The 27,272-nt window shown below is 43.8% G+C and overlaps 1 protein-coding gene across 1 annotated transcript in view; it reads right to left on the bottom strand.

The window, feature by feature from the left end:
• The window catches only part of URB1 (URB1 ribosome biogenesis homolog), a 39,735-nt gene extending 15,517 nt beyond the window's left edge, over positions 1-24,218 (bottom strand). Inside the window, exons 1-22 of the mRNA XM_038144082.1 lie at positions 23,575-24,218; positions 22,961-23,100; positions 21,570-21,721; positions 19,938-20,070; positions 17,916-18,012; positions 16,705-16,790; positions 15,434-15,559; positions 14,626-14,756; positions 14,171-14,366; positions 13,575-13,712; positions 12,981-13,154; positions 12,222-12,369; positions 9,742-9,864; positions 9,354-9,466; positions 8,415-8,534; positions 6,038-6,154; positions 5,253-5,391; positions 4,404-4,574; positions 3,286-3,482; positions 2,516-2,740; positions 1,795-1,974; positions 268-1,129 (exon numbers count right to left, since the gene is read on the bottom strand). Coding sequence (XP_038000010.1) covers positions 268-1,129; positions 1,795-1,974; positions 2,516-2,740; positions 3,286-3,482; positions 4,404-4,574; positions 5,253-5,391; positions 6,038-6,154; positions 8,415-8,534; positions 9,354-9,466; positions 9,742-9,864; positions 12,222-12,369; positions 12,981-13,154; positions 13,575-13,712; positions 14,171-14,366; positions 14,626-14,756; positions 15,434-15,559; positions 16,705-16,790; positions 17,916-18,012; positions 19,938-20,070; positions 21,570-21,721; positions 22,961-23,100; positions 23,575-23,713 — 3,907 coding nt within the window. The 5' untranslated portion in view covers positions 23,714-24,218. The remainder of the gene's footprint in view (positions 1-267; positions 1,130-1,794; positions 1,975-2,515; positions 2,741-3,285; positions 3,483-4,403; positions 4,575-5,252; positions 5,392-6,037; positions 6,155-8,414; positions 8,535-9,353; positions 9,467-9,741; positions 9,865-12,221; positions 12,370-12,980; positions 13,155-13,574; positions 13,713-14,170; positions 14,367-14,625; positions 14,757-15,433; positions 15,560-16,704; positions 16,791-17,915; positions 18,013-19,937; positions 20,071-21,569; positions 21,722-22,960; positions 23,101-23,574) is intronic.
• Positions 24,219-27,272: the final 3,054 nt, after the last annotated feature.

Below are 27,272 nucleotides of genomic sequence, written 5' to 3'. Positions count from 1 at the left end.
CACTAAGCATTAAATAAGGGCTCCAAAAGAGAAATCTGGGCAGCAGTAACTGTAAGAGCACTTGGCTTCAGTCTAACAGCCAACACTCAGAACAGCTCTTCACCTTTAGTGCTGCAGAGGCACTTCCAACAGGGTCCTTAGAGGTCAGACATCTAAGTTTTATAACCTTTATCTATTGTGTAAAGATTCCAAGACCTTAAGACCAGCACGACCTAAACAGGGAATTTGGCCTCCTGAATCACAAGCAGGGCTCAGCAGTGCCTTTACCTGCAGAAGGTCGGCTGAAACCATACTGGTCTCTGCATTGCAAATACACATTAATGAGTGGAAGAAAGTTCTCCATGTGTTTCCTGAGGTACTTCCCAGTGGCACTGCTCAGACACCAGAGCTCAAACTGCAGCAAGTGAGTCCTGGAGTGCTGGATCAGCACACCCACAATGGCCAGGGAGGTGTGTGAGCACTGGGCAAGGCAGTGAGCCTGAACCTCGACACCAACTGCGAGAGCAAGGACTGGCTCACTTTGGAGAGCCTGAAGGAAAACTTCCTCCAAATCTTTGCTGGCCGATGCTGACATCAATATCCCCAAAGCTTTAATGTGCTCTCTGGATAGCAGAAATTCTCCTTGCCGGGGATGCCTTTGGTAGCTGTCTGTAAGGAGCTTCACCAAAACTTGTCCATAGAAGTTTAACTGCTTCCCTTTTTTAGGGGATTTTTCAGATTTCTGATCAGTCAAGCTCATCTCAGGAAGTTGCAGCATGGTTAGAGTGATCTCCTTCAGCTGAGCTGCAGTCATGTACATGTGCAGCTCCTCCAGAGCCTGCAGCTGGTGAGACTTCCTGGGAGAGACCTGGCTTCTGTCCCTCCCCACAGTCCGCAGCTCTTCCAGGACACTTTTAGTGATAGCTTCGAAATACTTGGACAACACGTGTCTGTGATCTGTTGTGATGCCCTGCACGATGGGGGCAGCTGTTTTCAGCAGCTGGAGCACCCCAGAATTGAGATGAGCTGACAGGAGCTTCACAGTGACAGGGTTCAAACCAGGCTGAGGAATAGAGCGCAGCTCCAAGGCCAGGAACCAGCTCTCCAGTGTAGGATGGCTGAAAATCAAGGTGAGTGTATCCTCCAGTGTCTGTAACAAACAGAGGTAACAGTATCAATTAATGGATAATCACAGGGCAGGATAAAAAAAAAACCTCGTTCACCTGCCTATTTTCCACAGCTTGGAAATATTACAATATTACAATTATTGAACATTAAATTGTCTACTAGCTGGCCAGAGGATAAAAAATATTAATAAATTACAAGCACATTAATATAATTCTCCCAACATTTATGCTGTTATACTGAACATTCTAAACATGTCTAAGCTCATCTCCAGAGGAAAGCTGAATATTCTAGGGTTCATCAACACATTCTAATTACATATATATACAATTATAATAATAATAACAAATTCACAGAACAGATGAAAGAGGGGGAAAATTCACTCCTCAAGTACATAATGTTTACAACGAGGCATTACACTGGGCTGAGGGAATACATCTTTTTCTGCAAAGGTGACCTCTTTCAGGACCTCTCCTGACTGTGTTCCAGCTCAGGGGTGAGACTGTGGGTGATGCAGCTGAGTCACATCTCCAGACAGTGGTTTTGCAACTGCTGGACCACATGCTTTATGTTCCTAAATTCTCCTCCAAGACCTTAACAGCACCTCTCTATTCAGCAAAACTGCTCCCTAGAGAATCAATCAAATCAAAGTATACTAAATAGGTGCCTCTGCATCAAGGGATTTGGTACCCTGTCATTTGAAGATGCTTCTGTCATCAGAGACTCCTCATCCATAAAGAGATCCGACTCAGCCTGATGCTCTTCCTGTTTCTGTTGCTGATCCTGCTTTATTTGATTGCCCCGGCACAACAAGATGCTCAGAATGTCCACATAAAGGTCAACGAGTTGAGGACCCAAAGTTTTACCAACCTATGAAAATAAAAACATCTTGGAAGTGAAGAAAAGAGGAGAATGGCAGTGGAAGGGTAATTATACAACAGGAATAGGAGTTAACTAAGAACTACTTAGATTACAACTTCTTCTTGAGGAAGGAACCACTTCCCTATGTAGAAACCTGATTCTAAGAGAGGTATCAGGTTGCCAAATAAACATTGATAGATTTTAATTTATACTGTGACATTTGGAGTTACACAGGCCAGTGAATTTTACTCTCTGGAAAGGCCTCTCAGGAAGATCCAAGGGCTGGATTAAAATCTTGAGTTTATTTGCACTCACACCCATCAGTAAGGTAACACATGCAAAGTAAATCCAACACTCTTCAATAATCAGAAAAACTGATATTTGTTTACAAATTAGGTGCAGTTTTGCATGGTGCTGTGTAGCTTCAGAGCAAAGTAGAGAAAAAAGAGCTACAGAACTGGAACCTAAGTTTTAACAGCCAAGTCATTTGTACCTTCTACCTTAAAATAAACGAAACATAACCATAATATTATTACAATATTGCTCTTACACTGCTGAAGTTCTCCACTGTGGATTTCAGGTATAGCAGCACATGCTTTACTCCCAACAAAAGCTGGTCAGGTGGGAGCCAGGAAGCCAAGTCTCTCAATTTTGTCTGAACACTATCTTCCAGTAAGGTATTGCTTCCTCTCTCATAGGCTCTCTTTAGCAAAGCAGTAAATCCAGAATCCAGTGCCACAGTAGGTTCTTCGCTTACCTCCTTGTGGTTTTTAAACTGTTTAAAGTGAAAAAAAAAGCATAAGAGAAAACCAGTGAGGAGTATGAAACAAAAATCTCTTCAGCCACCTTTGTTTTGAGATGAGCTCTGAGCTGAACTCAGGCTGAAGCTCCAGGAGCACAAGTGTGCAGTCCTGCTAGAACAGAGCTGTCCAGCAGTGTCCCCAGGGGAATCTGTAGTGTTCACTGCTGAACTGAGAAAAACTCACCAAACCCAGCCCAGGGGGCCTGTGATCCTCAACCCACCCAGGGGAAACTCCAGGCACTGTAAACGGAGGCCAGAGCATGCACCAGACTCTGCTGTGCCTGGTGAGGAGTCTGGGTATGACCCCTGAGCCCTGGTATCACGTCCTGAACACCAAAGACCTCTTGTGTCATCAGAGAAAAGCCCTGGAGCAAATTGGTGTCCCAACGTGATCAACAAGAAATGCAGAATTAGCTCAATAAAAAATGCTGTTTCTGATGGAAAAGTAACCTCTATAAACTGTGAGGTTTTTACAGAAGTACTGGCTCAAGAATTCAGTTACTCCAGGTATTCCGTACCACAGGCTCCTGGGATTGCTTGGGTATCCAGAGTTTATAGTATTGGTTAAACTGGTAGAGCTGAGGATACTTAGCAACTTTCAGGGACTTGAGATCTTTGTCATAGAGCTGGAACATCAAGCAGAGAGCAAGGGGTTCTCTCTGGGAGTGCAGGAGGTCAGTGAAAACAGCAACAAGGTAATCCAGGATGTGTGCTCCTAGAAAAGCAAAAATAAATTGAACTATTGACATGAGCACGGGCACTGGGGCAACAACCCTCCTTACTTTGGGCCTTGGCAGCAGCCCACAGAGCATCAGGCAGAAAAGTACCAAATAAGACCAAAAAGTGTTTGCAGTGACCTAGACGAGTGTTCCTGACCACTGAGGTACCTGAAAAATCCTCCACACATTAGTTCTTGCTGAGGCAAACAATCCACCTTCACTGTGTTGTGCTAAACATGCCTGTCTTTGAACAGGAAAAGACCCCTGCCAAGCACCACCTCAGAGAAGAACTGATTTGTACTGGGGGGCACACACCCCAGTTAATGTATACAAGCTGAATAGAATTTTCTTTCAGAACTGGGACTTCCAGTACACCCCAAGTGCTACTTGACTGCCAAATACACACAGAAGACTTAGTGAGGTGCTGTGGAGTTGGCAAATCCTGCTCCAAGCCCACCTGATGCCCCTGTGATTTTAACGCTTTCCTCGAGGAGGTGGTAGAACTTTGCAACATTTGCCACCAGAGCTAAATTTCTGAAGTTTTCTTTGGAAAATGCATCCATTTCCTACTTAACAATGCAGTCCCCTCTCCCTAAACTTCAGAAGACCTGCCTACAGGCATGGAAGATCTCCTGATCTCCACACTCTGTCCTTAAAACACTGTGTTAATGAAGCCAACTACTTCCAGGCCAAGATGTCCATGCAGGGACAGTGTCTCTTCTCTTTAGGGTCAGGGAAAAAGGGCAGAAGCACCTACAGAGCTTCAATGCCTCTCTTGAGCATGAAACACCATGAATCTGCACCTCCTTGTACTTGCAGGGAAGATTATCAAATGTCTCAAGGTAAAAATGGGTAAAAGTTATGCCACTTTCACTCCACTAGTAAAAATGACACATAAAACAAAAAAAAATCTGTACCTGCTCCATTTTTAGACTGAAGTAACAGTATATTCCTGGCTTCTAATGCAGCAGGGACAACAGCACTGAAGGGAAATGTTTGGATAATCATGTCTTCATTTAAAGAGAACCCAATTTCTTCATCGAAGCTGTCACTGCCCTCGATCAGAACATCCACCATATCCAGCACATCTAGTAAGTGAAGGAAAAAATGTAAGCAGAGGATCCAGACTAATTGGAAAAGCAACAGAGGTAGAATGCAACACACCAGGAACACAAGGCATCTTTTTAGTTAAAAAAAAAAGCCACATTTTTAAGGCAATACAATGTTAAGTGCAACACAAAAATCACAGCAGTACTTCACTCTGCCCTTCAATGCTGCTGTCCAGCATAAGTTGCCCAGAGAAGCTGTGGCTGCCCCTGGACCCCTGGAAGTGTCCAAAGCCAGGCTGGATGGGGCTTGGAGCATCCTGGGCTACAGAAAAGTGTCCCTTGCCCATGGCGGGGTTGGAACTGGATGAGCTTTAAAAGGTGCCTTCCCATCCAAACCATTCTGGGGTTCCATGATTCCACGAACAGCCTCAGGCAGAAGGACTAAATTTCCATTTTAGTTTGAAAATGCTGCTGCAAGAGCATGAAGAGACATTTCAAATACTGTTGAAGTGGCACAACCACATCAAAAATTACTTTTGGGGGTAAAATGGTAACTTTGCAATTCCGACTTCTGATACCAAGTACACGTGGAGGGCTGAGTCCTGGAGGTCCTTACATAACAGGATTTCTATAGTTATCCATCCCCAGTTTGCTGATTAGGGCTAGAAAATGTAGCCCGAAGTTGTGGAATTCTGTTGTTGAGGGGTTACCACATACCATCAATGTGAGAGACAGGGATGCTGATGTTATCAGAGTCCTGTTTAAACATAGCAGCCTGGAGCATGCTGGCTTCCTGAACCACGTCTGCTGCCTTGTCGGTGTAGGGATAGGGCTTTGTCACCAGCTTCAGCAGGATCTGTCAGCAAAGGTGGGGAGAAAAAGTAAGTGCACTGGCTGTCAAGTGCAGGGGAATCATCTGTTGCTAAGAAAGACCACCTGCTAAAAGTGGTTGGAAGCTGGGCAGGTTTTAGGAGGACAACTTCCATATTACTTCTGCAGGATTCCGTCTACGGTTCCTGCTCTACAGGGGACACTGATGGGAAAGACGAAAGTCCTCTGCAATTTGGCATCTAGATTGCTACCACAGACTGAGTCCCTGGGGAGACTGCACTGGAAATGAAGCACTGGGCATTCAACATCCTGAAGAGTAAACAGGAAGTGTCAGCTTTCCTTGCAAAAGATCACAGTTTAGTGAGGTCTGATAATTTTGGCACCTAAAGAGGAGATAAAAGCTATCCACACATACAACACTCTACCCTTATACCAACAATGCCATAATAACAACTGATCTTTTCGGATTTAATTTTCCTACAAATCATTTTGCTGTCCCTCCCACTGAAGACAAGAATGATGCCACCTCTGTATAAAGAATCCCAAACAATGCTTTTCTCAGAATGCACTCACTGGTCTTTGACAGGTTTCTCAACAATAGCAACAAAATCTCTAGTTTCCACTAACACTATTTTTCATATTGTTTATCCAGCTAATTTGAACACTGTTACCCTTTCCAAAAACTGAATCACTGCTTCCTTCTGGTCTTCTTTTGTATTATCCAAGTGTTCCAGCCAAACTGAAAGTTCCTTCCACGTGTACTCAAACACTCCACTGTCACATAAAACCTGTCCAGGAAACAAGGGGGAAGGTGTGTAAATAATCCTCAAAACACTCAAAGTATAAGACCCCAAGAGATACACATCTTTTTGTATAGTAACTTCATGATTCCTTCTTTTGGGGAAGAAAAGAAGAGCATTCTTTTGGGATGAAAAGAAGTACTTGACACTCTCCTCACCCCTTCAGTTCAAGAGGCCTTATTCCCTCTCACTAGGGGGACTCTGACTGCATAGTGGACAATAAAAATGTTACTTCTATAATTTTTGGAAAGCAGGTTATACTGCTTTCAGAGGGTTGTACATCTTCATATCATCACAGGCAGAAAAAAAAAAAGGCGCCTTAAAAATACCCTGTAGGGGAGATTTAGAAAACTACTGATCTAACATAAAGGGAAATCATTGCTAAATTAAATCTAATTCAGGCTACTTGTACATAAAACAATTAGGCAGATGGATAAACAGTCACATAAATGAGCAGTGGGTTGGGACCACAGCAAGGTCCAGAGAGAAGTGCAAGTTGTGGGGGATGGTGAGGTAGACTCAAATATACCACAACCAAGAGACAGGCTTTGACATACCTAGAAATTTTCCCCAATTTCCTGCTCTCTAAATTCAGGCCCTGACCTCAGGCACCCAAACTAGCAACTTGGTGCCCCTGTGCTCCAGCTCTACAAGCAAGAAAGGAGGAGGGAGAAGAGGAGAGGAAGGAATCAAAGTGACACCATGGTTAAACTCCCTGCCCCTAAATGTCAACAAGAGAGGAAACCTTGCCCAGTTTCCTGGCTCTGGCATCCACATTACACAGGATCAATCTGTGCCTTTGCTTCTCTCCACAGACAAAATAAAAGGAAGCCATCACAACTCATTTGTTCTACATTTAATCTGTGTACAACACCAGCAACTCTAAAAATAACTGCTGCTTACATGAATCTGACAGGGTAATTCATTTAAATAAAGAAAAAATGATTCATTTTAATATAATTGACTATTTTTGGCAGAATCTTGAAATAGAAATGCACTTGCAGCTCCCACAGAAACAGGCAGGAACAGAATGTGAAATCCAAAAACAAGCCTTCAGTTACACGGCACTGCGTAGAAAAATAAGTCCTTATCATCTAATCTTAGCAGCCTTTCTGCTGACATAACTGCCCTAACTTCCCTGTTCTTGCATTCCCTCCAGAGAAAATGCAATGGACTGAAGTGGTAAGTGGACACAAATAAGGCAAACCTTGTTCCCACTTGGTAAAAGAAATCCAAAACCACCAGAAAAACGGGACATTTTGAGCAGGTTTTGGTTCAGACATTCATTATTGGGAGACCAAGAGAACGTGCCTTTAAACCCTTGCAAGGGTCAAGGGCAACTGAACCCCAGTTCAATCACTGGAACTTTGGTCTGGTGGACTGAATATTACAATGGCACTCTCTGATTCCAGCTAAATGCAAAGATTCAATGCACAAAGCTGGGTACAAATTCGTGTGCCACGAATACCGCAGGACACTGCAGGAAGAGCCCCGTCCAGGCCCAGTACAGCTTCCTGGATTTTCTCTTGGCAGGACAGTTTGGCTGTATTTATTCCTAATGTAAATCTCTACCCCTACTCAGATAACTACAAGATGTCCTCTTTTAATAAGGTGCTAAAAACAACAGTCTCTGGTGTCTTGTGGACTTGTAGTTGACCAGTTTTTCTGATTTCTAATTTAAATGTACAGGAGGGGATTTTAATTTATTTTTAAGATAAAAAGTACTCCTGCCATCGAAGCTTGTATCAGACAGTAGCAGAGAGGACTATTCTGCAGGGCCAGAGCAAACCATTCCAGGCTTATGCAAGGCTGGAGTGCTGAAGTACAGATTAAATACACAATGATAAAGTATAGACTAAATAAACAATGACAAAAAATAAAACTCAAAAATAATCTCTTCTTGATCAATGTCAAGACCTTTGCAGGCACAAACTACATTAATTTATTACAGTGCCAGAATTAATTCAGCCTAGGAAGGGTGGGCAAACATTAAAGACATTTTCCTTACTCATTCATCAACTGCTGCAGGGAAGTCAGTTCACAGCATTTATTTCCATAAAATATTTTGTTAATAACCAGTTATCTGACAGCAAATTTCAACAACAGTCACAAGAAACAGGAAAAGAGACTCTGTTGACCATACAACCACGCAGCAAAGGTATCTGCTTTAAGAAAAAATTTTACAATCCTAAAATTTCAGAACAGTGGGATATAGTGAATATCCTGATATTTCAATTCAAATGCTTACCTTGATGATTAACTTTTTGGTGGAAATTTTCAGGTGAGAATGGGTACTTGTAACAAACATTTTCATCAGTAAATAGAAGACTGATTTTTCACCACATGTCTTCTCTGTCTCAGAGATGTCCTACAAGAAAAATATATTAAAATTCCTCTGCTACAGCAACACTGTACAGCACTATGTTGCACTGAGACTGATGTGTAAGGTAAGTATGTTATTTTATAAACCTGCCCAAGTCCCAAGGCCAGAAACAAATGGGTCATTTACACTACTTTGCATTTAATGAGCCAGGATTATTGTACTCACTGGTAAAAAGCTTTCCTGGAAAGTAGTAACAGAAACCCCAACTACTACAAGGACTCCAGACAAAGCCACCTCCCTCATCAATCATATTTTACTCCCAGTCACTCCACTATCCCTATTAAAACGCTCCATGGGTGTCTCTGCTTCTCCTCAAAGCCAGGCCCACTCCTTTCTCCTGACAAGCAAACTCTTGACAGAACTCTTATTCTACAAGCCTGCAGTGAAAAAGAGAGCCGGGGCCCTGATGGTTTCCACTAATTAGGGGGAGCACTAAAAAATGTTGGAATCTTCCTTGGGAAGGGGTGGGATGGCTCCCATCAGTGGCTCATTTCCCTGGTCTGCAACCTCAGGCTTTCCAGACAAGTGGAAGCCAGCACATTGTCACTTGTGCTCCTCTACAGAGACACAAAGTGCTACTGGAACCTTCTCCTGTGCTCACCAGGGAGGGAAAAAAGGTTGTCCCTGAAAAAAACCTTTCAGATCAGAAGGGATCTTTCCCCACTGCCAAGACTGTAATTCCTGTTGGCTTTACAAAAGGGTTACCTCCTAAAACAACTGGACTAATTTAAAACTAGGCAATGCCAGATGGAAAGATTTGAGGACAACAGACCAAGGAAACATAAATTTGCATCAGCCTCTTACCTGTACTTTGAACCAGGCAAATTTATTCGCGGGAAGCTCCAACGCCACTTCCAGGATATGGTGCTGCAGAAGAGGAGGGACCTCCTGCCGCAGGCCCTTTTCAGTGACTATACCTGAGGTGTGAAAGCAAGAAACCAACTTCAGCTTGGTCCATTTTCCTGAAATCTCAGAATACTCATGTTTTAGGGTTTAAAACACAACCGTGAGACAAGCTGGCAGTTCAAAGATCTTCATTTCATGGGATCCCCAGACATACTGCAACTAAGGCTGGCCAACCCAAGGTGAGAATCCAGCCCTCAGAGGGAGAAAAGCAAACATTCCCTTCTGCTGTGGACTTTGTAAACAGCCAGAAAAAACAGCGGGGGAAATACAAATACCCATCACATACCTTTTATCAGCTTGCTAAAATCAAAGTTGCTCTGTGCTACCAAGTGGGGCACGACCTTCTGATAAAGACATATGACCTGAAGCAGGGCAGCCTTCAGAAGCAGCGTCTCAGCATCATCTGAACCTAAACAAAATGTTTCCATAATTAGTTTCTTCTTCTTTCATAGCAAGAGTGCACACTGTCAAACCTCCATTAGCCAGCAGGAGAATTAATAACTGTATCTCCAGCAGATTTGCCTAGGAAATGACTTGCTATCTTCCCAACAAGAAGAATGGGAAAAACACCCATGGAATCTCGTTTTATTCCTCAGCATTCCTGTATGAATACTTTCAAAACTAAATCTGCTTATTCAGTGCTTAGATTGAGAGCTGCCATTTCTAATTTGACTCATAAGTGCTCAAACATATAAAACACAACCTGAGCATCTTAATATTCACTGTAAGAATCCCACACGTCCCACTGCTGTTTAAGGCTGAACAACAGGAAAAAGTGAAGGAAAGGATATGGTCATGCTGCTGATTTCTGGGGACACTACTTTTAGCTAATATCAGGTAGGTTTGGCTGGTGAAGTGCAGGAGACAGTGCACTATAGTTTGGTGAAAATTTATTATTTTAGGTAAAAAGTTTTTTCTTTCCCTTTCCCCTTTCAAAGTAATACTTCCTCAGTGTAAGCTCCTGGCAAGAGGCAGACAACAAATACCTGTATGAGAAAAACACCAGTAGCACTTAAGGCAACTGTTTACTTCCTAGCAAAAAACATCTCAGGTTTCAGTTGTAACATGAGGAGGCATAAAAGCTCCTTGTTATCCAGTCACTAATGAAAGCAAGCAAAGAACATGGGCCAAAACATTTAACTCCTAATTTTTTCCTATTTACTTGGTCTCCCTCACTGAGTTAGGAAGAACTAGATGAACGCCAAACTTTGTTTGCCTGAGTCTCAGCCCCCATTAGAAAAGAACTCTCTAGTGACCACAATGCAAATAAAGCTGTAAAAGGTGAAATGGGAGTGACACAGCATTACCACCTTAGAATGCTGAGGAACTACAGCTACAGTCCTGCAGAAATGAGCTGCTTCCCTGCTTTCCAAGCCTTGCACTGTCAGCGCCTACAACATTTTGCTGCCCAGAGGGAGGCACAGAAGGACATCCATGGAATAGCCTTTTGCTCCAGGAAGTCTCTCTGTGGAATATGCCCTGTGAATGGTAAAACTGGCTGCAGATTAATCTCTAGCCCATGAGGAAAACTTCACAGGCTGTTGGTCCAGATACAGACAATCCTTAAACTCCCCATTCCCTGCAATGGAACTGTGGAAGGATGTCCTTGGGGAGGGACACTGGATTTGAGAGAGGAAAACTGAGGCCTTCACCCCATCCCTCTCCCCCTCTTCCAACACTCAAAATTCCACTCCTGTGTTACATCAATATAAGCATTTGTGTAGCCACAGTAACTAACTGCAAAAAAAAAAAAAAAAAAGACCTCCTGGTGAAATAACTTGGACAAACAAAAATCTCTCCAAAAATTATTTTTCAGGCATATCAAGTCGCCCTGCCAGTTTTATTTTGTGGCTGTGAAACAGCTACTAGCATGGAAAGGTCCAGGGCAGGAGGGCTGAGTTTAGCAAGAGGAATAGCAGAGCCCTGCAGCTGAGAAGGAACAGCCCCATTCCCCAGTTCATTCTGGGGGCCACCCAAGCAGACAGCAGGTTGCCAGGGAAGGATCTGGTATCCTGGGATCAGGGAGCTGCTCCTTCCCTTCCTCTCAGCACTGGGGAGGTGAAACCAGGAGCGTTGTGTTCAGGTCTGGACTCCCCAGAAAATGGAGACACTGGGGAGACTCCAGCAGAGGCACACAAAAATGCTGAAGGGACTGGAACATCTCTCCTGTGAGGAATGGCTGGGAGAGCTGGGACTGTTCAGACTGAAAAGAAGGCTCGGGGCATCTTTTCAATGCTTATGAGCACTTGAGTTAGAGTGCAAAGATGACGGTGCCAAGCTCCTCCCAGAAGCACCCGGGGGCAGGAGCAGAGGCACTGGGCACAAAGTGAAACACAGGAACACTCCGAGCATCAGGAAACACTTTTTGACTTGAGCACCCACACAGGCTGCCCAAAGGGGTTCTGGAGTCTCCATCCTTGGAGATGCTCAAAAGCTGCATTGGAAGTGAATGTGGACCTGGGTAACCAGGTTTAGGCAGAGGTATCAGGCAAGATGATTTACAGAGATCCCTTCCAACCTCAACCATTCTGTGATCCTGGGACAGCCAAGTCAAACTCCTGCTTAACCTTCTAGCAGCAGTGGCAGCCTATATGTAGAACTGTGCTCTCAGGCAATTCTAACTGCCTGAAGAACTGAACAAAGAAAAGGTGAGCAGCAAATACACAAGTGAGATCTGGATTCTGCTGAAGTTAAGGGTGGGATGAGGGGTTCACAACATTCATTCCCACAGAGATAAGAAGCTGTAACTCCACCTGCTTTGCCTACCATGCTGCTCAGCAACTTCTGTCTCGGTCATTGCCTTCATAGGCGAGACATCACCTTCCTTTTTCTCTGCTGGGCCATTGTTGTGTTCTCTCTCTTGCTTCAGAAGGGACTGCCAGACAGCCACTATACTAGTCATGTCTGGTAAAACCTAAAAGCAGAAAGGGTAAATTGCAAAAGCCCTCCTTTGTAAGACAAAGCTCCTGTGATAAATACATGCCCAAACACCCAGCAGGAAGATTTGCTTCTCTTCACAAAGGTTGGAATTGACCTTGTGTGCAATCAGAGAATGACCTGAAATCAAGCACTGTACTTCCACTTCTGCCTAACGTTAAGTTCTGGAAAGAACATTTTATTGAAAAGGCTTCCTGCGAAAAATTTGTTCAGTTCTTCTTCCTCATGGCATATTTTCAACTCAAGTGCTCTCTTGTCTAGGAACTTCTGAGTAACCTCTGCTGGCTACATTGACTTGAACCAGGAAGAGAGAAGAGAACTTGCTTCCTGCTCTTGGAAATCATTTGCAGCACAACAGCCATTAATGCTGCAAATCTGTCTCCTCACAGAATTTTATCTGCATTGCCATCAGACAGACACGTCAGGAAGCACAGGCTCCCACCTCACCATTTAACACACAGCCTCCCCCAGGGTACCATCTCCTGGCTCCTCGGCTGCAACCACTCAAGGACAAAGTACAGGGGAGAGCAGTTGTCTCCTGCCTGCAAAATGCCTCCTGTCAGCCCCCAATTCTCTCTTTCTTTCTACCTTGCTGACAGCTTCTCTGTAGAGCTGCACAAACTCCTGCGCGGCAGGCAGTGTGTAGATTTGTGACCTTTGCCAGGTTTCTTCAGACAAACAGTGCTGAATGTTCCTCAGGGCTCTTCTCAGCACCATTGACACCAGTGATAGGATGCTTTGCTTCACCTCTGTGCTGGGCAACTAAAAGAAGGAAGTGAATTAATGATATTTCAGTGATTCCTGTTATGCTATGAACAGAATCCATACTCTGAATATGTGTTAAAATTGGTAAATTAATTACTTATTTTCTAGATGTTAGCTAGCAGTAAAGAATCCATAGGTTTTCAGATTCCCAGCCTAAAACACTAAGCAGACAGTGGCAGAACTGGTGCTTGTGAAAGGCATCTGGAACCAGTATCAGTGATTTTAATTCATTTTCCAGTGCTTCACCAAGCCAGATTTATGCTGAGGCAGACCACCAAGCCAGATTTATGCTGAGGCAGACAACATAAAACACAAGTAATTAACCAAGTTAAGAAATTTCTTGAATGATCACACACTAAAATGAAACAGGACAAACTAGGACAGAGAAGTCACTGAAATACTACAGGCTGCTCTTACATTTAACCCTTGGGTGAACATTGTCCTATTGCACACTGCAGGGACTGTTGTCACCATCACCATAGAAAGCAATCTGGGAAGAGGAATAAATTCTGAAGTCTTAAAAGAATTGGAGATCTCTGGTTGAGCCTCATAGATCTGAAAGAAAAGAAACAAAAAGTTAAGCCCCATTGATACAGTTCCGGAGATGACAGCTTCTTCTGGGGTCCATTTCACAGGATTTTGACTTGACGGAAGTAATGGCAACATTAAATGTCAATTTTTATGCAAAAATGCTACAGAGCATCCTCCAGACTCCTACTCAACTAAATGGACCCTCTGTACGCAATCAGCATTCCTGCTAAAGGCCATCCCTTTTCAAGAGATTCCAGATCCTTCTTGCCCATTTTAAGCTAAACACAGAGGCAGCGGAACACTCACAAAGGACAAAAGGTTTTTCTACTTGAGCTTTGACGTTGCCGCATCTCAAAAAATATGTCCCTGATGTGATGCTTTCCACTGCTTCTTACACCATTTCCTTCTTCACCAGTTAAGTTTAAATGTTTATAGAGCCTCCTGCTCTGAGCATGGCTTTTTACCACCACCCATATTCTTACCTTCTTGAGTAACTTCATGTTGTCCATCCAAGCAGACTTCACTCTAGGAACAAAGGAATACTGGGTCTCCTTGAAGTATCTGTTCAATAAATCTGGGCATACTTTGAGAATATTCACCACGAGATCAGCAACCATTTCATCTTCTGTTGCAGTTTTTAAACCAAGCAGGAAGTGCAGAAGTACCACATTTCCTCCCCTGTTGAAGACAAAAAAATAAATATTTTGAATAAGAAATCCTTATTTTGATACTTTATATGGGATGTGAACTCTGCAGCTTATCTAACTGTTAATGGAAAGCGAGATCTCTCACCCTCCCGGCATAATTTCTGAGTTTATACTCAAAGAAGTAAGAAATTATTAACACCACACATTTCAGGGCAGACACGATAACTAGTGAGGTCTCTTTTGCTTCTAGCAAAAAATCCACGTACAATACCAGCTGCCCAGTGACTTACTTGCCAGAAGTTCCAAGACTTGGATCATAGAACGTTATGCCATGTTTCAGAGAGCAGCAGAGGTCCATTAAGAAGCTATGCACAAGTTCTCGCACCATTGCTTTTCCCACCTCCTCAGAACCTTGAGCCACCTATAAGAACCAAAAAAGAGTAAAAAAAGCATGTGAGATTTGGCATCACAGATACCAGCTTCACTCTAACTTTTATATGGCTCCTCTTAGAGAAATACTAAAACAAAGTTTGGCTTTCGTTCAGATTAAAAAGAGAAGCTTCAGGACCTGAAGGTCTCCTCCAACCCAAACCCAAATTCTGTGATTCTACGTTCCATTAAACTTCTAAATCCAGAACAACTCGAGATGCCTATGGATGAGAAGATTCTTGACAACTGTGGCTGGGAAATCATGAATCATGACTTACAGGGACTGCCAGGAACTGTAAGAACTTAAAATTATTCAAAACTGAAATGTATGCTTATGAATGGGGTCAGAGATTTGCACAGCTCCAAGCAGATACCTCCTAGAAACAGATCTCCTCCAAAGGGTGTTTACAGTACATCAGGACAGGAGTGGCAGGGTCATAAGCATGTGGTAGAGGAAAACAACAGGGCACACACAAAGGTGAAAAATCTGCAGCCAAAAGAGAGAAGCAGCAGAAATTTGGGGGTTCTTTTTAAATAGGCTCAGTAGATTCCCCTTTTTGAGCTTATCAAGCTCAGTGCAACTGGGAGCTGTTTCAAAAGCTGGGGGTGCAAGAGGGGAAATAAAGGCAGCACAAGGACTAAGAGTAACAAAGAAATAAATGGCCAGACCTTTAAATCCTCAGGGCTGACATCAGTAATCCCGTTCCAACGGTACAGAGAAGCGATGTGAAGCAACACTTCTGCAGTGAAAAAACGCACCTTCTGTGTCTTGCTGATATTTTTGTTATGAACCACCTGAAAATGAGAAAAATGCAAACTCTTCTATTTACTGCATGTTGTTACAAAATCATGGCAAAATAGCAACACACCTCATTCTCCTAGTACACACAGAGCTGGCTCTCCTCACCACAGCAGAAGAAAGGTTCTGCCTGTCCTGTCAACACTTCTCTCACATGCTCCTGCTCCACCCTGACCCTAGGCCAACCTCTGCACACCCTGCACATGCTGGACAGGACAGATGTTCCACTGAAGAGCACAGATCATGTTTAGAGCATCACAGCCACAGAGCAGAACCAGGGAAACCTGGGTGTAAACACAGTAAAGCCTACTACAAATAAAGTTGGAATGAAAGGGAGTACACAGTGGAGGAAGTTTTTCAGAAGTTCTTCTGCTGTGCTTTGCTGCTGGCATTATCTTAATTCTCATTTTTCTTGCTAAGCTGCAAGAGTCATACAGTGTGCTGGGATCCACCAATAATACAACAGCTCATAATGTATGATTCCCACATAGGAGAAGCTTCATTTGAAAAACAAAGTTCCAAGGAGGTTTATTTTACATTTAAATGATAGCTTTTTTTATTCTCCTTCTTTTTCATGTTATTGCAACAGCAAAATGAAAGAACATTTTTGGCTTTAACTGGTCAGTTGAGAAAAGCCCAAGTCTGAAGCAGGCTCTTACGGCTGCGCTCTAAATTTGGAACTGTCTTTTTCTTCATTCTCTCAACTGTTCATGCAACAGCTTATGCAACATTGCTACAGCAGCTCAGAACAGGTATTAAAAAGTCATAGATTCTGGAGCTAAAAACATTTTTAAAGAAATAAAATACATCTCAGGTGCAGCTTCTCCACAAACAACAAGAGCACCCCACAAAAGAGGCAGGGCCATGTTCAGAAGGTGACAGAGCACAGGAAAGGCAGCCACCACTAAACCAACTCTCACATCTTTCAGCAGCAATTCCTGCTTCCCTGTTTTCAATCCTGAGACAGTAATATAGCCAAGCTACCAACCTCCAACACACATTATCAGTCACACACACTGCAGAAGCACACTGCCAGCAGCCCTAAGAACTGAACATTGTGTGAGAAATCACTGCAGAACTGTTTTCAGCAGTGAGGAAAACAGAAAACATGAGACAACACAGTTTCAAGGGTGTGTCATACCTTAGCTGTCAGTGTGGAAAGTAGAAGATTGACAGTAGAAACTCTGTCTTCCTTTATTTCAGAGCGAAGAATAGCTGGAATGAAATCTAAGAGGACATTTCAAATGTTAAGTCAAATTGTGAAAGCTCTTTTCTTACTAAAATACTTCAGGGAATTCATACCCATTCCTCTTCCATGTTACATTATTTATCTTGCTGCAATATTCCAGGATAAACCAAAAGGCAGCAATCAGAGTTCAGAAGGATGATGTGTCTGTGACTACGGTTATGAGCAAGTGATGCTGCCAAACCTTTTCTCACCTTGGCCAATTTGCCAACTTGCTGATTAACACTGCTGCAGCATCTGTCAACTTTAAATACATTTTGTCCCCAGAAAGGCCATACTAAAATTCAAGTAATTTCATATTCCTCCCATTGAAGCACTTGTGATTGTTTCACTGAGTGATTCTCAAATGTTTGGAGGTTCCATCTACAAATACATACATCACCTTTTGGCTCACCTGTGCATCCCAAAGTTAGACAACTTCGGTTTATAGGGAATTTGGGGCTCTTACAGGGGAATGAAAGCCATCCATACTGACTGGGCTGAGGTGTGCAGTCCCCAGCCTAAAAGAACTAAACAACTGCCAGCACCTAAAGGAAATCAGCAGCCCTGGGGTAGCAGGAGCAAGAGAAGTCAATAATTACAGCCAGTTCTCAGTCCCCAGCCACTACTTGCTGCCAGTTAGTGGCTTGAGCACTTTTTTTTAAACAGTATTTCTAGATCCCTTCTGAATTGTCTCACAACTTTTCCAAGGGTCACAATTCAGAGGGCAGAAAGGCAACTAAAGTACATCCTTTTCAAAAGAAAATTAATGCAACATATCCACTATTACTGTCTTATGAGCAAGGCTGGAGGCCATCAATTTTTTTTGTTTGTTGACTCTATGACCTCTAAGTTTTATATTAGATTTACATTTTTTTAATCTGTGGCACCAGAGACTGTATTTTTGCAAAGTTTTAGCAGACAGCATATTGTTCTCAAGCAGAAGAGGCTTATTTACTACACTACCAAAGAAGTTTAAAGCTTTTCAGATAATAAGATTAAAAATATATATTTTGCTTCTTATTAGTGTTCTCTACCTCGTTCACATTTTTAATTAAGTCATATTTATTATCACCCATAAATGACTGTGCCTTAAAACAAAAACCCAACAAGCAATTATGAAGTACCTTTTAATTCCAGCACCTGTGCCAAGATTGCATTGTCACCAGCAATGAGAAAGGAGAGAGCAAACTGAATATAGGCCATGCGGACATCTGGTCTCCCCTGGAAACGCAAAAATGTAAATATAAAATTAAAAAATGTTGTTAGCACACAGCTTGTACCCAACTGCAGACTTGATACTGCAACTGCTGATTATCCCTAGAAGCGCCATGAATGGGTGAATGAAACAACTTCTATAAAAATGTTACATGCAGCCACAGACATACATTTACATGCACTACATCCACAGTGCATTCAGCCAAAAAACTTCTTACATTAAACAGATCACTTTTACATAAAAAGGAAAATGTACTGGTTCACGTGCTTTTCAATTCTCAATGTATGATACAAATTTAAATAAAAAGGAAACACTAACAGCCGTTTCATGCCAAACCCTGCATCACTGAGCCTCCTCAGTTGTGCACTGCTTGGTCAGTTCACAAAAATGTCCATAAAAATGGGCAAATACAAAACTACCAACTCAGGCACAGTGGAAGCAGTGAAAGCTTGACCTGTAGCAGCATCATAGGGTATGAACACTGAATCACAAAATGGTTTGAGTAGGAAGGGATCTTCAGGATCACCTAATTCCACACCCTGCAGAGACATCTTCCACTATCCCAAGCCCTGCTGCTCTCAGCCCTGTCCTACCTGGCCTTGGACACCTCCAGGGACAGGGCAGTTGCTTCTCTAGGCAACCTGTGCTGGACAGCGTCTCATCACCCTCATGGCCAAGAACCTCCTCCCAATATCTAATGTAAATACACCCTCTTTCAAAGAGTCACCCCTCGTCCTACCGTCACATTCCCTGACAGAGTCTCGCCACGATTTACAATTTTTTTTAAACCTGCTGTGCAAAATTAGGCTGCATGTAAAGAAGCCTGAAAGAAGATTCTAAGTAAGGAAAAGATAAGGCAGCAGGGACTCACAAAAGGGTTGGAAGAAGAAATAAAGGGAAACAAACAAGATTTTGCTGTAAGCTTTGGGCCTGGTAATTTGTAATTTTTTAAAAACTCGCCTCTGATAGCCAGCTGTGACATCATTTCACTGAAAGCCGTACAGGACTAAGACCTTTTGGAAGCTAGTTTCCTTATACCTTATTTAAGCAGCTTGTGGACAACAGACTACACCCAAGCATTTAAAATCAAGGGTGGAGGTACTCCTGCAGACAACTCCTGCAGTGAGGTCAAAATCCATGGAATCTGACAATTCCGGAGCTATAAAAGGTGGTTCCAGGGAAAAAGGGATGTGTTTGGTTTTTTGCCTTCCACTTGATTGCTTTGTAAAGAAAAAGTCTGAATTTTCATCTCAAATGGCACAAACCCAACACAAATGCGCACATTTGTTCTGCAAGTAGTCTTTAAAATCCAGAAACAATATGTCAACATTGCAAACAATACTGGATTTATTATACACTTGCATTGGGAATGACACAAATATTCTTGTTCTAAAGCACTGGTTTGAGTCAATCCTGAGTATTTTTAGCAAACAAGGAGGGAACAAGAGATAGTTTCTTCTGCAAAAAGAGGAGTGACCTTTTTCTCTTCACTCACATATTCTTCTTAAGGATTTCCAGCTGGAGATTGTTTAGAACTCCTGTTTGTTTTCAAATGCAATTACTCTGTATAATTACTCTCAATATCCCCCTCTCCAATTTCCATTTATTTCAGTGGGACCAAACTGCAAAAAAAATCACTAGTTTTCAGGAGTTCACTATCACTTTCACTCTGCTTCAGACATTAGAAGGGCAGTTCACAGAAACTGTACATTTATATTTCTATAGCTTGTTGGAAACAAAAAAGGCATTTTCATGTGTCCAGTTTGGTACAATCAAGGACTTCGGCCTGACACAGGACAGGAAGGGAGAGTTAAGCTCTTGCAGATGAAAACACAGCAAACATTGGCAACAGCTTTGTTCTGAATAGATAGCTAAAAAAGCTGGTGGAGCCATGGCATAGCATGCCATGGCATGCAGCACCTTAATTTACCTGCTTACATCTCCTTTTCAGCAATCCAGGCAGGTACTTGTTATTGAAATCAAAATGACTATACACATCCCTTGCTGAATCCGGGCCTTGAGCCACCATGGCTGACAGCAGTGTAAGGCACCCTCGGCTCATCCTGAAAAAACAATGCAGAGGTAAACCTGCCGGCTATTTCCAGGATGATGGTTATACAAACTGCCAGACCAAGAAAGAGAAAACAGAAGGGAAGTTAAACCATCAAAGTAATTATTTTAGGCAGTAATAACAGCAGCTGAGAAAGAGGGGCAAGGGGAGAAAGGAGAAGGAAATGCCTTTTTATATTCTCCCCCAAAATTAAGCTGTAATGTGAGGCTGGATATTCCTTTTATAAAATGGCTTAAAAAGGAGAAAGTGACAACATTAACAACTTGAAGATACTTGTTCATGGCAGTGGAGTTGGACTAGACAACCCTTAATTACTCCATGATTCTATGAACTCCTAAATTCATAGAGGTTTGCCATTTATTTCAACAGGAATATGTCAGGGCCACGACACACAAGACTGCAGACCTCCACTGTCTGAACAGCCACTACCATGAACAGATTTGTGATCTGTCCATCATGTCTCTGTCACGGACAACCTGTAAAAAGCCACGTGACTCAAGCAGAGATCCCATTTAGATATACAGTAAAGAAAATACCTCTGCACATCAAAGAGGTTGCATAGAAAATGCAGAGCACCTCCCATCAGAAATCTGCAGCCTCCTCCGTGCAGGTTCTAGAAGGATTTCTCCAGAACTTGCAATCTTTAAACATTTAATCAGAAGTGCAGATCTTGCACAGTCTCAAAATTTGTTTCCAGTATACCTATTTGAGATTCTTTGTCCCGTTAAAATGCCTGCTGCAGTGAGATCGACTGCGCAGTGCAGGAAGCACAGTTGTGTCTATGAACTGGGAAAGCACAGGAAGCTTTTACAATTCTGCTCAAAGGCTGAAACATGCATCACTGGCCTTGGACAAGCCAATTGCAGTCTGGTTTTTTCTCTGCTTTCCTCTTCCTCCCAGGTTTATACTGAAATGTCTGACATTTGCAAATTCTTTCCCCCATCCACACGAGCATGAGAAATGTTTTGGTCTGGAGTAGGTAACACAATTATTGAACAACCTAAAATGACCTCAGACTTAAGAGACTGAAAAAATTACAGAAGAAAAGCCAGTCTGAAAGAGAAAAATCCATTATAAACATGGAAACTTGACTCCAAAAAAATACCAGGAAATAAAGCACTCAAGAGCAGATCTTTTTGCCATCACAGGAAGACCGCCCAGCCCTGTTCCACACAATGCATTTCACCCCACAAATCAAGCAGCATTAAAATAACAGGACTCAAGGTATCACCCCTGTTAGCTCTCACCAGGACAGCCCCAACTGATGAAAACTACAGCTTCAGGAAAGTGTCCTACAGCACAGGATTGTTTGATGTATCAGCTTCCACTTTGCAAAGACTTCCACAGGCAATTATTTCATGACAAATGGAAAAGGATTATTAAATAAAGGTGGATTATTAGCAATAAATTGAGATGAAATTTGCAATATCTAGTACAGTCCCTCCAGATCAATTGACAGAGATTCTCCACCAGAGCACCAAGAAGACTTACCTGTGATTTTCAGAATACAAAGCACCATAGACCAGTTTCATATAGGAATGAATCAACTTTTTGACAATGTTCATTCCCACAACAGAAAAATGTGAGAGGTCGCTGGCTGTCCTCAGTAAAATGGCTTCTAGAGCTTGAAAGATTAACAGCATCTGCAGGATAAAAAAAGTATGTTAATACCTGACAATAACAGGTAACACTTGAAATTATTAGCTGAGAAAACAGTAATAACCACCATTAAAAAAAAGACTAACCCCACTCCAAGAGGAAAGCTTCCACATATGAAAGTGACATTAACTTCTAGATTCCCTCCCAAATTAATGCTTCCTCTTTTGGAAAGAACACTTCTGAGAGCATGAAGTTTCAAGGAATCAATGCTTCAAGACACGATTGCTCCTAAGTGGACAACGAAAAATGAAATGTGCTGGAGAAAAACATCAGGGCTGTTCCAATCTTGCAATTAATTCCTGCCAGAGGAAATCAGAATCCATACAGCACTGGGACCATGTTCCTTACAAACATCAGCCCCTGCTAGCAACGGGATATTGAGGAAAGGCTGTCACTGAACATTACAGAGACAAAAATGATACTGAAAGGCAAAGAACAGCAAGTGATGGTTAAAAAGCCACACAATACTACATTGTAAGCAGTAACACTGTACATTGTAAGCAATGCTACATTGTAACCAACACTACATTGTAAGCAATGCTGCACCAGCTTTCACAGTGAAAAGTTATTGAACTCTTTGCTCATTCAACATATTCTGATGAGGATAAAATTGTGTCCAGCTGAAATAAGAAAAATGAAGTCAACTTTACCAGTGGCTTCCTAGAAATGCTGATGTATCAGGCAGATATCCAAAAACATTTACTTTCACTAGGCTACTTTTGTTTTGCTTTCGAAACTGCTTCTCTTCATCCCCTTATTTCCTAAAAGGCCTTTTGATAACATTTAGGAACCTTAACAGCTCGACTTGGACAGGACTATTGGTTGTGTGTGTCATTAAATCCAACAACGTCTATGAACAGAAAGGAGCATCTCCCACTTGGTAGGTGCTTCTGCCACTGCTACTTCCAGGGAAAAAAAAATAAAACCAAACCAAAAATTTACATAGTTATTTACACCATAAAGCAGTATTTATTCATAAAACCACAGGATATCCTGAGCTGGAAGGGACCTACAGGTATCATCCAGTCCAACTCCTGGCCCTGCACAGACACCCGAACAATCCCACCCTGAGCCTGAGAGTGTTGTCCAAACGCTCCTGGAGTTCTGGCAGCCTTGGCGGCTGTGACCATTCCCTATCGACCTCCTGTTGGTTCTTCTCCAGGGTGGGATTGTTGGGATTGTAGCCGGCAGTCCCTGAATGACAGCCAACACATCCAACTTACTTCACTTTCAGGCTTCCTTTCTCCATCAAGAAGCTTGAATATCTCAGCAGACTCCATGGAAATTTTCACGTATCCCTCCACCACATCGTACACTTCGGGCGACGGCAGCGTCTTGGCGACGGCCACGAAGGTCTCCAGCCCTGCAAAGCCACAGCGTCACCCGGGGCACCAGCGCCACGTGTGGGGCCCGCTCTGGGGCATGTGCGGCATCCCCGCCAGCAGCAGCACCCGGGCCTCCCCCGCGACCTCCCCTGAGCCGGCCGCCTCAGCCCCGGGGCAGCCGCCTCAGCCCCGGAGCAGCCGCCTCAGCCCCGGAGCAGCCGCCTCAGCCCCGGAGCAGCCGCCTCAGCCCCGGAGCAGCCGCCTTAGCCCGGGGCAGCCGCCTCAGCCCCGGGGCACTCGCCTCAGCCCCGGGGCACTCGCCTCAGCCCCGGGGCACTCGCCTCAGCCCGGACCGGCCGCCTCAGCCCGGATCGGCCGCCTCAGCCCGGACCGGCCGCCTCAGCCCCAGGCAGCAACCTCAGCCCCGGGCAGCAACCTCAGCACCGGAGCACCCGCCTCAGCTCGGGCCGGCCGCCTCAGGCGCGCCTTTCCCCCCTTGCCGAGCCCCTCACCCTTGGCGGCGGCCGCGGGGTCCCGCAGCAGCGCCTTGAAGCGGGCGCCATTGAACTCCTCGTCCCGCGGGCCACAGGCGCGCTTGGCCGCAGGCTCCCCGCTCCGCTCCCCGGCCTCGCCGCTCCGCTTGCCGGCCATGCCCGATCCGAACCCGGCCCGGGCCCGCCCCGGAACCGCCGGCGCTCCCGCAGGAAGGGGCGGGCGGAGCGGGAGTAGCCCGGGGCTGTGGAGGACCCGGCCCGGCCTTGCGGGAAGGCGTTCCCAGTGACCAGTGCCGAGGTGGGCAAAAAGAGTTAAAAACAGTTAATCGTGGAATGGTTTGGAAGGGACTGTAACCATTGCCACCCCCTGCCATGGGCAGGGACACCTTCCACTGGGCCAGGTTGCTTCACGCCTTGTCCGGTCCGGCCTTGGGCACTCCCAGGGACCCAGGGGCGGCCACGGCTTCTCTGGGCAACCTGTGCCAGGGCCTCTGCACCTCACAGCCGAGAATTCCTTTCCAGCATCCCATCTGCAGCAGTCTCTCATCCATCGCTGCTTGCAAGGCCAAGCAGGTTTTTGTCATCCCAGTTTCCCCGGACTGCAGCCCCCTGCGATCCTGAACCAACACGGCTTAAACTTCGGAGTGGAAGGGGAAGGCACGGAATGCGGGGAAGCAGGGAGGGGAGAGAACTTCCTCAGATACTCCTCTCTTTCCAGGAAAGGGAAAGGCTTCGGGGTGACCTAACTATGGCTTTCCAGTACCTGAAGGGGCCTACGGGAGAGATAGCGAGGGACTATCTCTCCTATCTGTACTATATATAAGGGAAGGAGAGACAGAAAAGGGGGAATGGCTTCCCATTGCCAGAGGGCAGGCTTAGATTAATTAAAATCTAAACTCTTCTCTTGCTTTCAGCAAGAGTTATTCCAGGACAAGCACAGCGATAAGGAGGAATGGAAAAAGCCTTGTTCCAATAAACTGTTTCATATGGAATGACAACAGTTGGAACAGTAGTGGAAGATAGAGGAGACTATTTTGGTAAGAAAAAATTAAAATAAAGATCTATCCAAATCCAAACAAGTTGTTTTTTTTTTTCATGTGTGCAAGTAATAAAGGTAACGTTAGTATCGTCCTGGGCTTTTTCAAACTGTTTTTGTTTTGTTTTATTTTGTTTGTTTGTTTGTTTGTTTTTAGCAAAATACTGTAAGAAAAAGTGATCCAGAAGAGGGCAACATTCACAGCTATTCTGAGACCTAGGATGAACAAATGCTTTCACATTGACCGAAGATGCTGAGATGTTTTGAGAACTGAGGATAGAACAAAATAAAAGAAGCTGAAGTTAGAAGACAGAAAAGGGTAAAATAAAAGAAGTACATAAGACTAGGGTAGGGAAAAGGAAATGGGAAAATATGAATTGCTAGACACTAGGTACAAGGGCTTCTTGCAAGTAATTTATGAGAACAAAGCTAAAAGCATCTTACTGCTGCTAATGACATCATGCTCCAAGCTCTGCTAATAATTCCTATTTCTAGGAATACTTGAATTTAACTCACTACATTCCAGCTATTTTTCTGCTTGTTTAGATGGCAGTTCCATTTGGCATTTGCCTCAGGATAGCAAATTCTCTGCAAGGGTTTTCAGTTCTTCCATAAAACATTTTTGGTGGTTCTTATGGATGATGGGAATCCTTTGTTTCAGCCTTACAATTTTCTTGAAACTTAAATTTATGCAGATATCCAAATACATTTGCAATTCCAGAAACTGATAGGCACGAAATATGGAAGGTAAGTAACGTTCTCAAGAGGGAGTTGCTTTGTTATTGAGGGGATGAGAAGGAAGGCTAGAGCTAGTAGAACCAGGAAAAAATATTTGATTTGATTTAACACAGCTTTTTAAAAGGCTCAAAGTACCCATACTGAGATCTTCAAGGTAAAAGTCCTAGTTACCAGACTTACAAACCTGATAGTTACCATCACACCATATTTCATAGTTCTAGTATTTTAAAAAATACTGCAGAATGGTACTGAAAATTATTTTTATTTCATTCTATTTTAAGTTCAATTATTCTATCTCCTCACTGCCTGTAGCTGTTAGAGGCTTCCAGGAGGCTGGGGAAACAGACTGCTGCTTTCACTTCCAGCCAGGTCACTTCCATGTTCTGCTGGAGTGCACTTTGAAGCCCGTGTCCTTTTCTTTCTCTATTATATCTGACAGCTTTCCTCCCCTAAATCTGTTTTTTGGCAAGCAGCATTTATGGAGGGCCAGTTGAAGACCTCAGGCTCAGACAAAATTCATCTGCTCTGTTGTGCTTATATGTGCAACAGATGGGAGCAGCGAATGAGTCAAGGAGCAACTTCTGAGCTGCCCAGTTTTCAGTAAATCAAAATACTCTGCTGTGATTCTTGCCAGATGAACAGATCATCATATCCAAGTTACACACTGCCCCTCTGGCATTTTCAAGTCTGAGAAACAATTCCTGGTCCCTTGCATGAACCTCAGCTCTCTGCCTCATTCAAGGAACAGTTCTAGACACCAGACTGATTGAGCCAAGCGACCCTTTCCTGCCTCAGTTACGACCTCTGAAGCCTTTACTGCCCTGAACAGTATGTAAACAACCATGCCCCAGCCCTGCAGTCCTGCTTACTTGCCTTTGCCTCCCAAACCTGAACCTTTTTCTTCCCTGTGGGATCCTCACTCATGCAGTCCTGAAGACAAAAATCTGATTTGGCAGGTGAGGCCATTTCTAACACAAAGCTTCACCAAGGTTTCTCTTCTGATTTCAGCCTTAAACACTGCTGTCCTTCTCAGCCAGCCCCTCCCTCCAGCCTTCAGCCATGGATACTTGCTGTTCTATAGCTAATACTTGCCACCCCTCAGGATTAAATCTTTTGATGTGCATTTACATCACTCCCTAACCATGTCCTCCTGACCCATCCCAAACTCAGCCTGATCTTCAGGCCTACAACCTCTCCCTACAGATGAGGGACTGTCTCTGAGTAGGACTGCTGACAGATCTGTGCATGAGCCCAGCTGTACAGCCCGTGCTAATCCCAGCCCAAACCTGTCCTTTAAACCCACTGGTGTTTGGGTACTGGAGCCCCAGTTAAAGTAACCCCTGTGGTGATTTCACTCCAAGGCCATCTGTGAGTTGTGATCCCCTACCCTACACTAGTAAGAAATGCATTCATTTCTTAAAATATTTTTTTTCATTTTATGTATAAATTAACCATAGAAAGCATTCAGAGGGAAAGGATTTAATCCAAAATCCCATCTCTAGAACTGTAGTTCTCAATGTTTGCTCTTAGTTTATACAATTATTCCACAGAAAAGTTCCCTTCAGTTTTTCCCAAAATTTCAAGTGTGATACAGAGCTCTTTGTCAAATCTTCCTGCTTTCCAGCCTTTGACACCCTGAGGCATGGGATCACAGAAGGAGAGAGGGTGGATGCTGCCAAGAGATGGAATATCAGGACCACCTCTCAGCACAGCCTCCCAAGAAGGGAATATTCCCAGAACTATCACTTCTTTGCTGTCACATGTCCGAATGCCCTGTGCCCCATACTCCCATGATCCTTGCTCTGATCAGCCCAGTGCTAGGTCATACACTGGGAGACACAGTCATTCCAGAAGTTTGGCATTGAGGAGTCCAGGTGATGTGCAAGGTCAGTGTATGGACTCAGGAGATGAGTGGGCTGGCAAGGCTGAAGTAAAACCACAA

Source organism: Motacilla alba, chromosome 1 (genome assembly GCF_015832195.1).
Source record: "Motacilla alba alba isolate MOTALB_02 chromosome 1, Motacilla_alba_V1.0_pri, whole genome shotgun sequence".
In the NCBI taxonomy this organism is placed as follows: domain Eukaryota; kingdom Metazoa; phylum Chordata; class Aves; order Passeriformes; family Motacillidae; genus Motacilla; species Motacilla alba.
The sequence above is the reverse complement of the archived record's forward strand: the minus strand, read 5'-3'. Positions and strand labels throughout refer to the sequence as shown.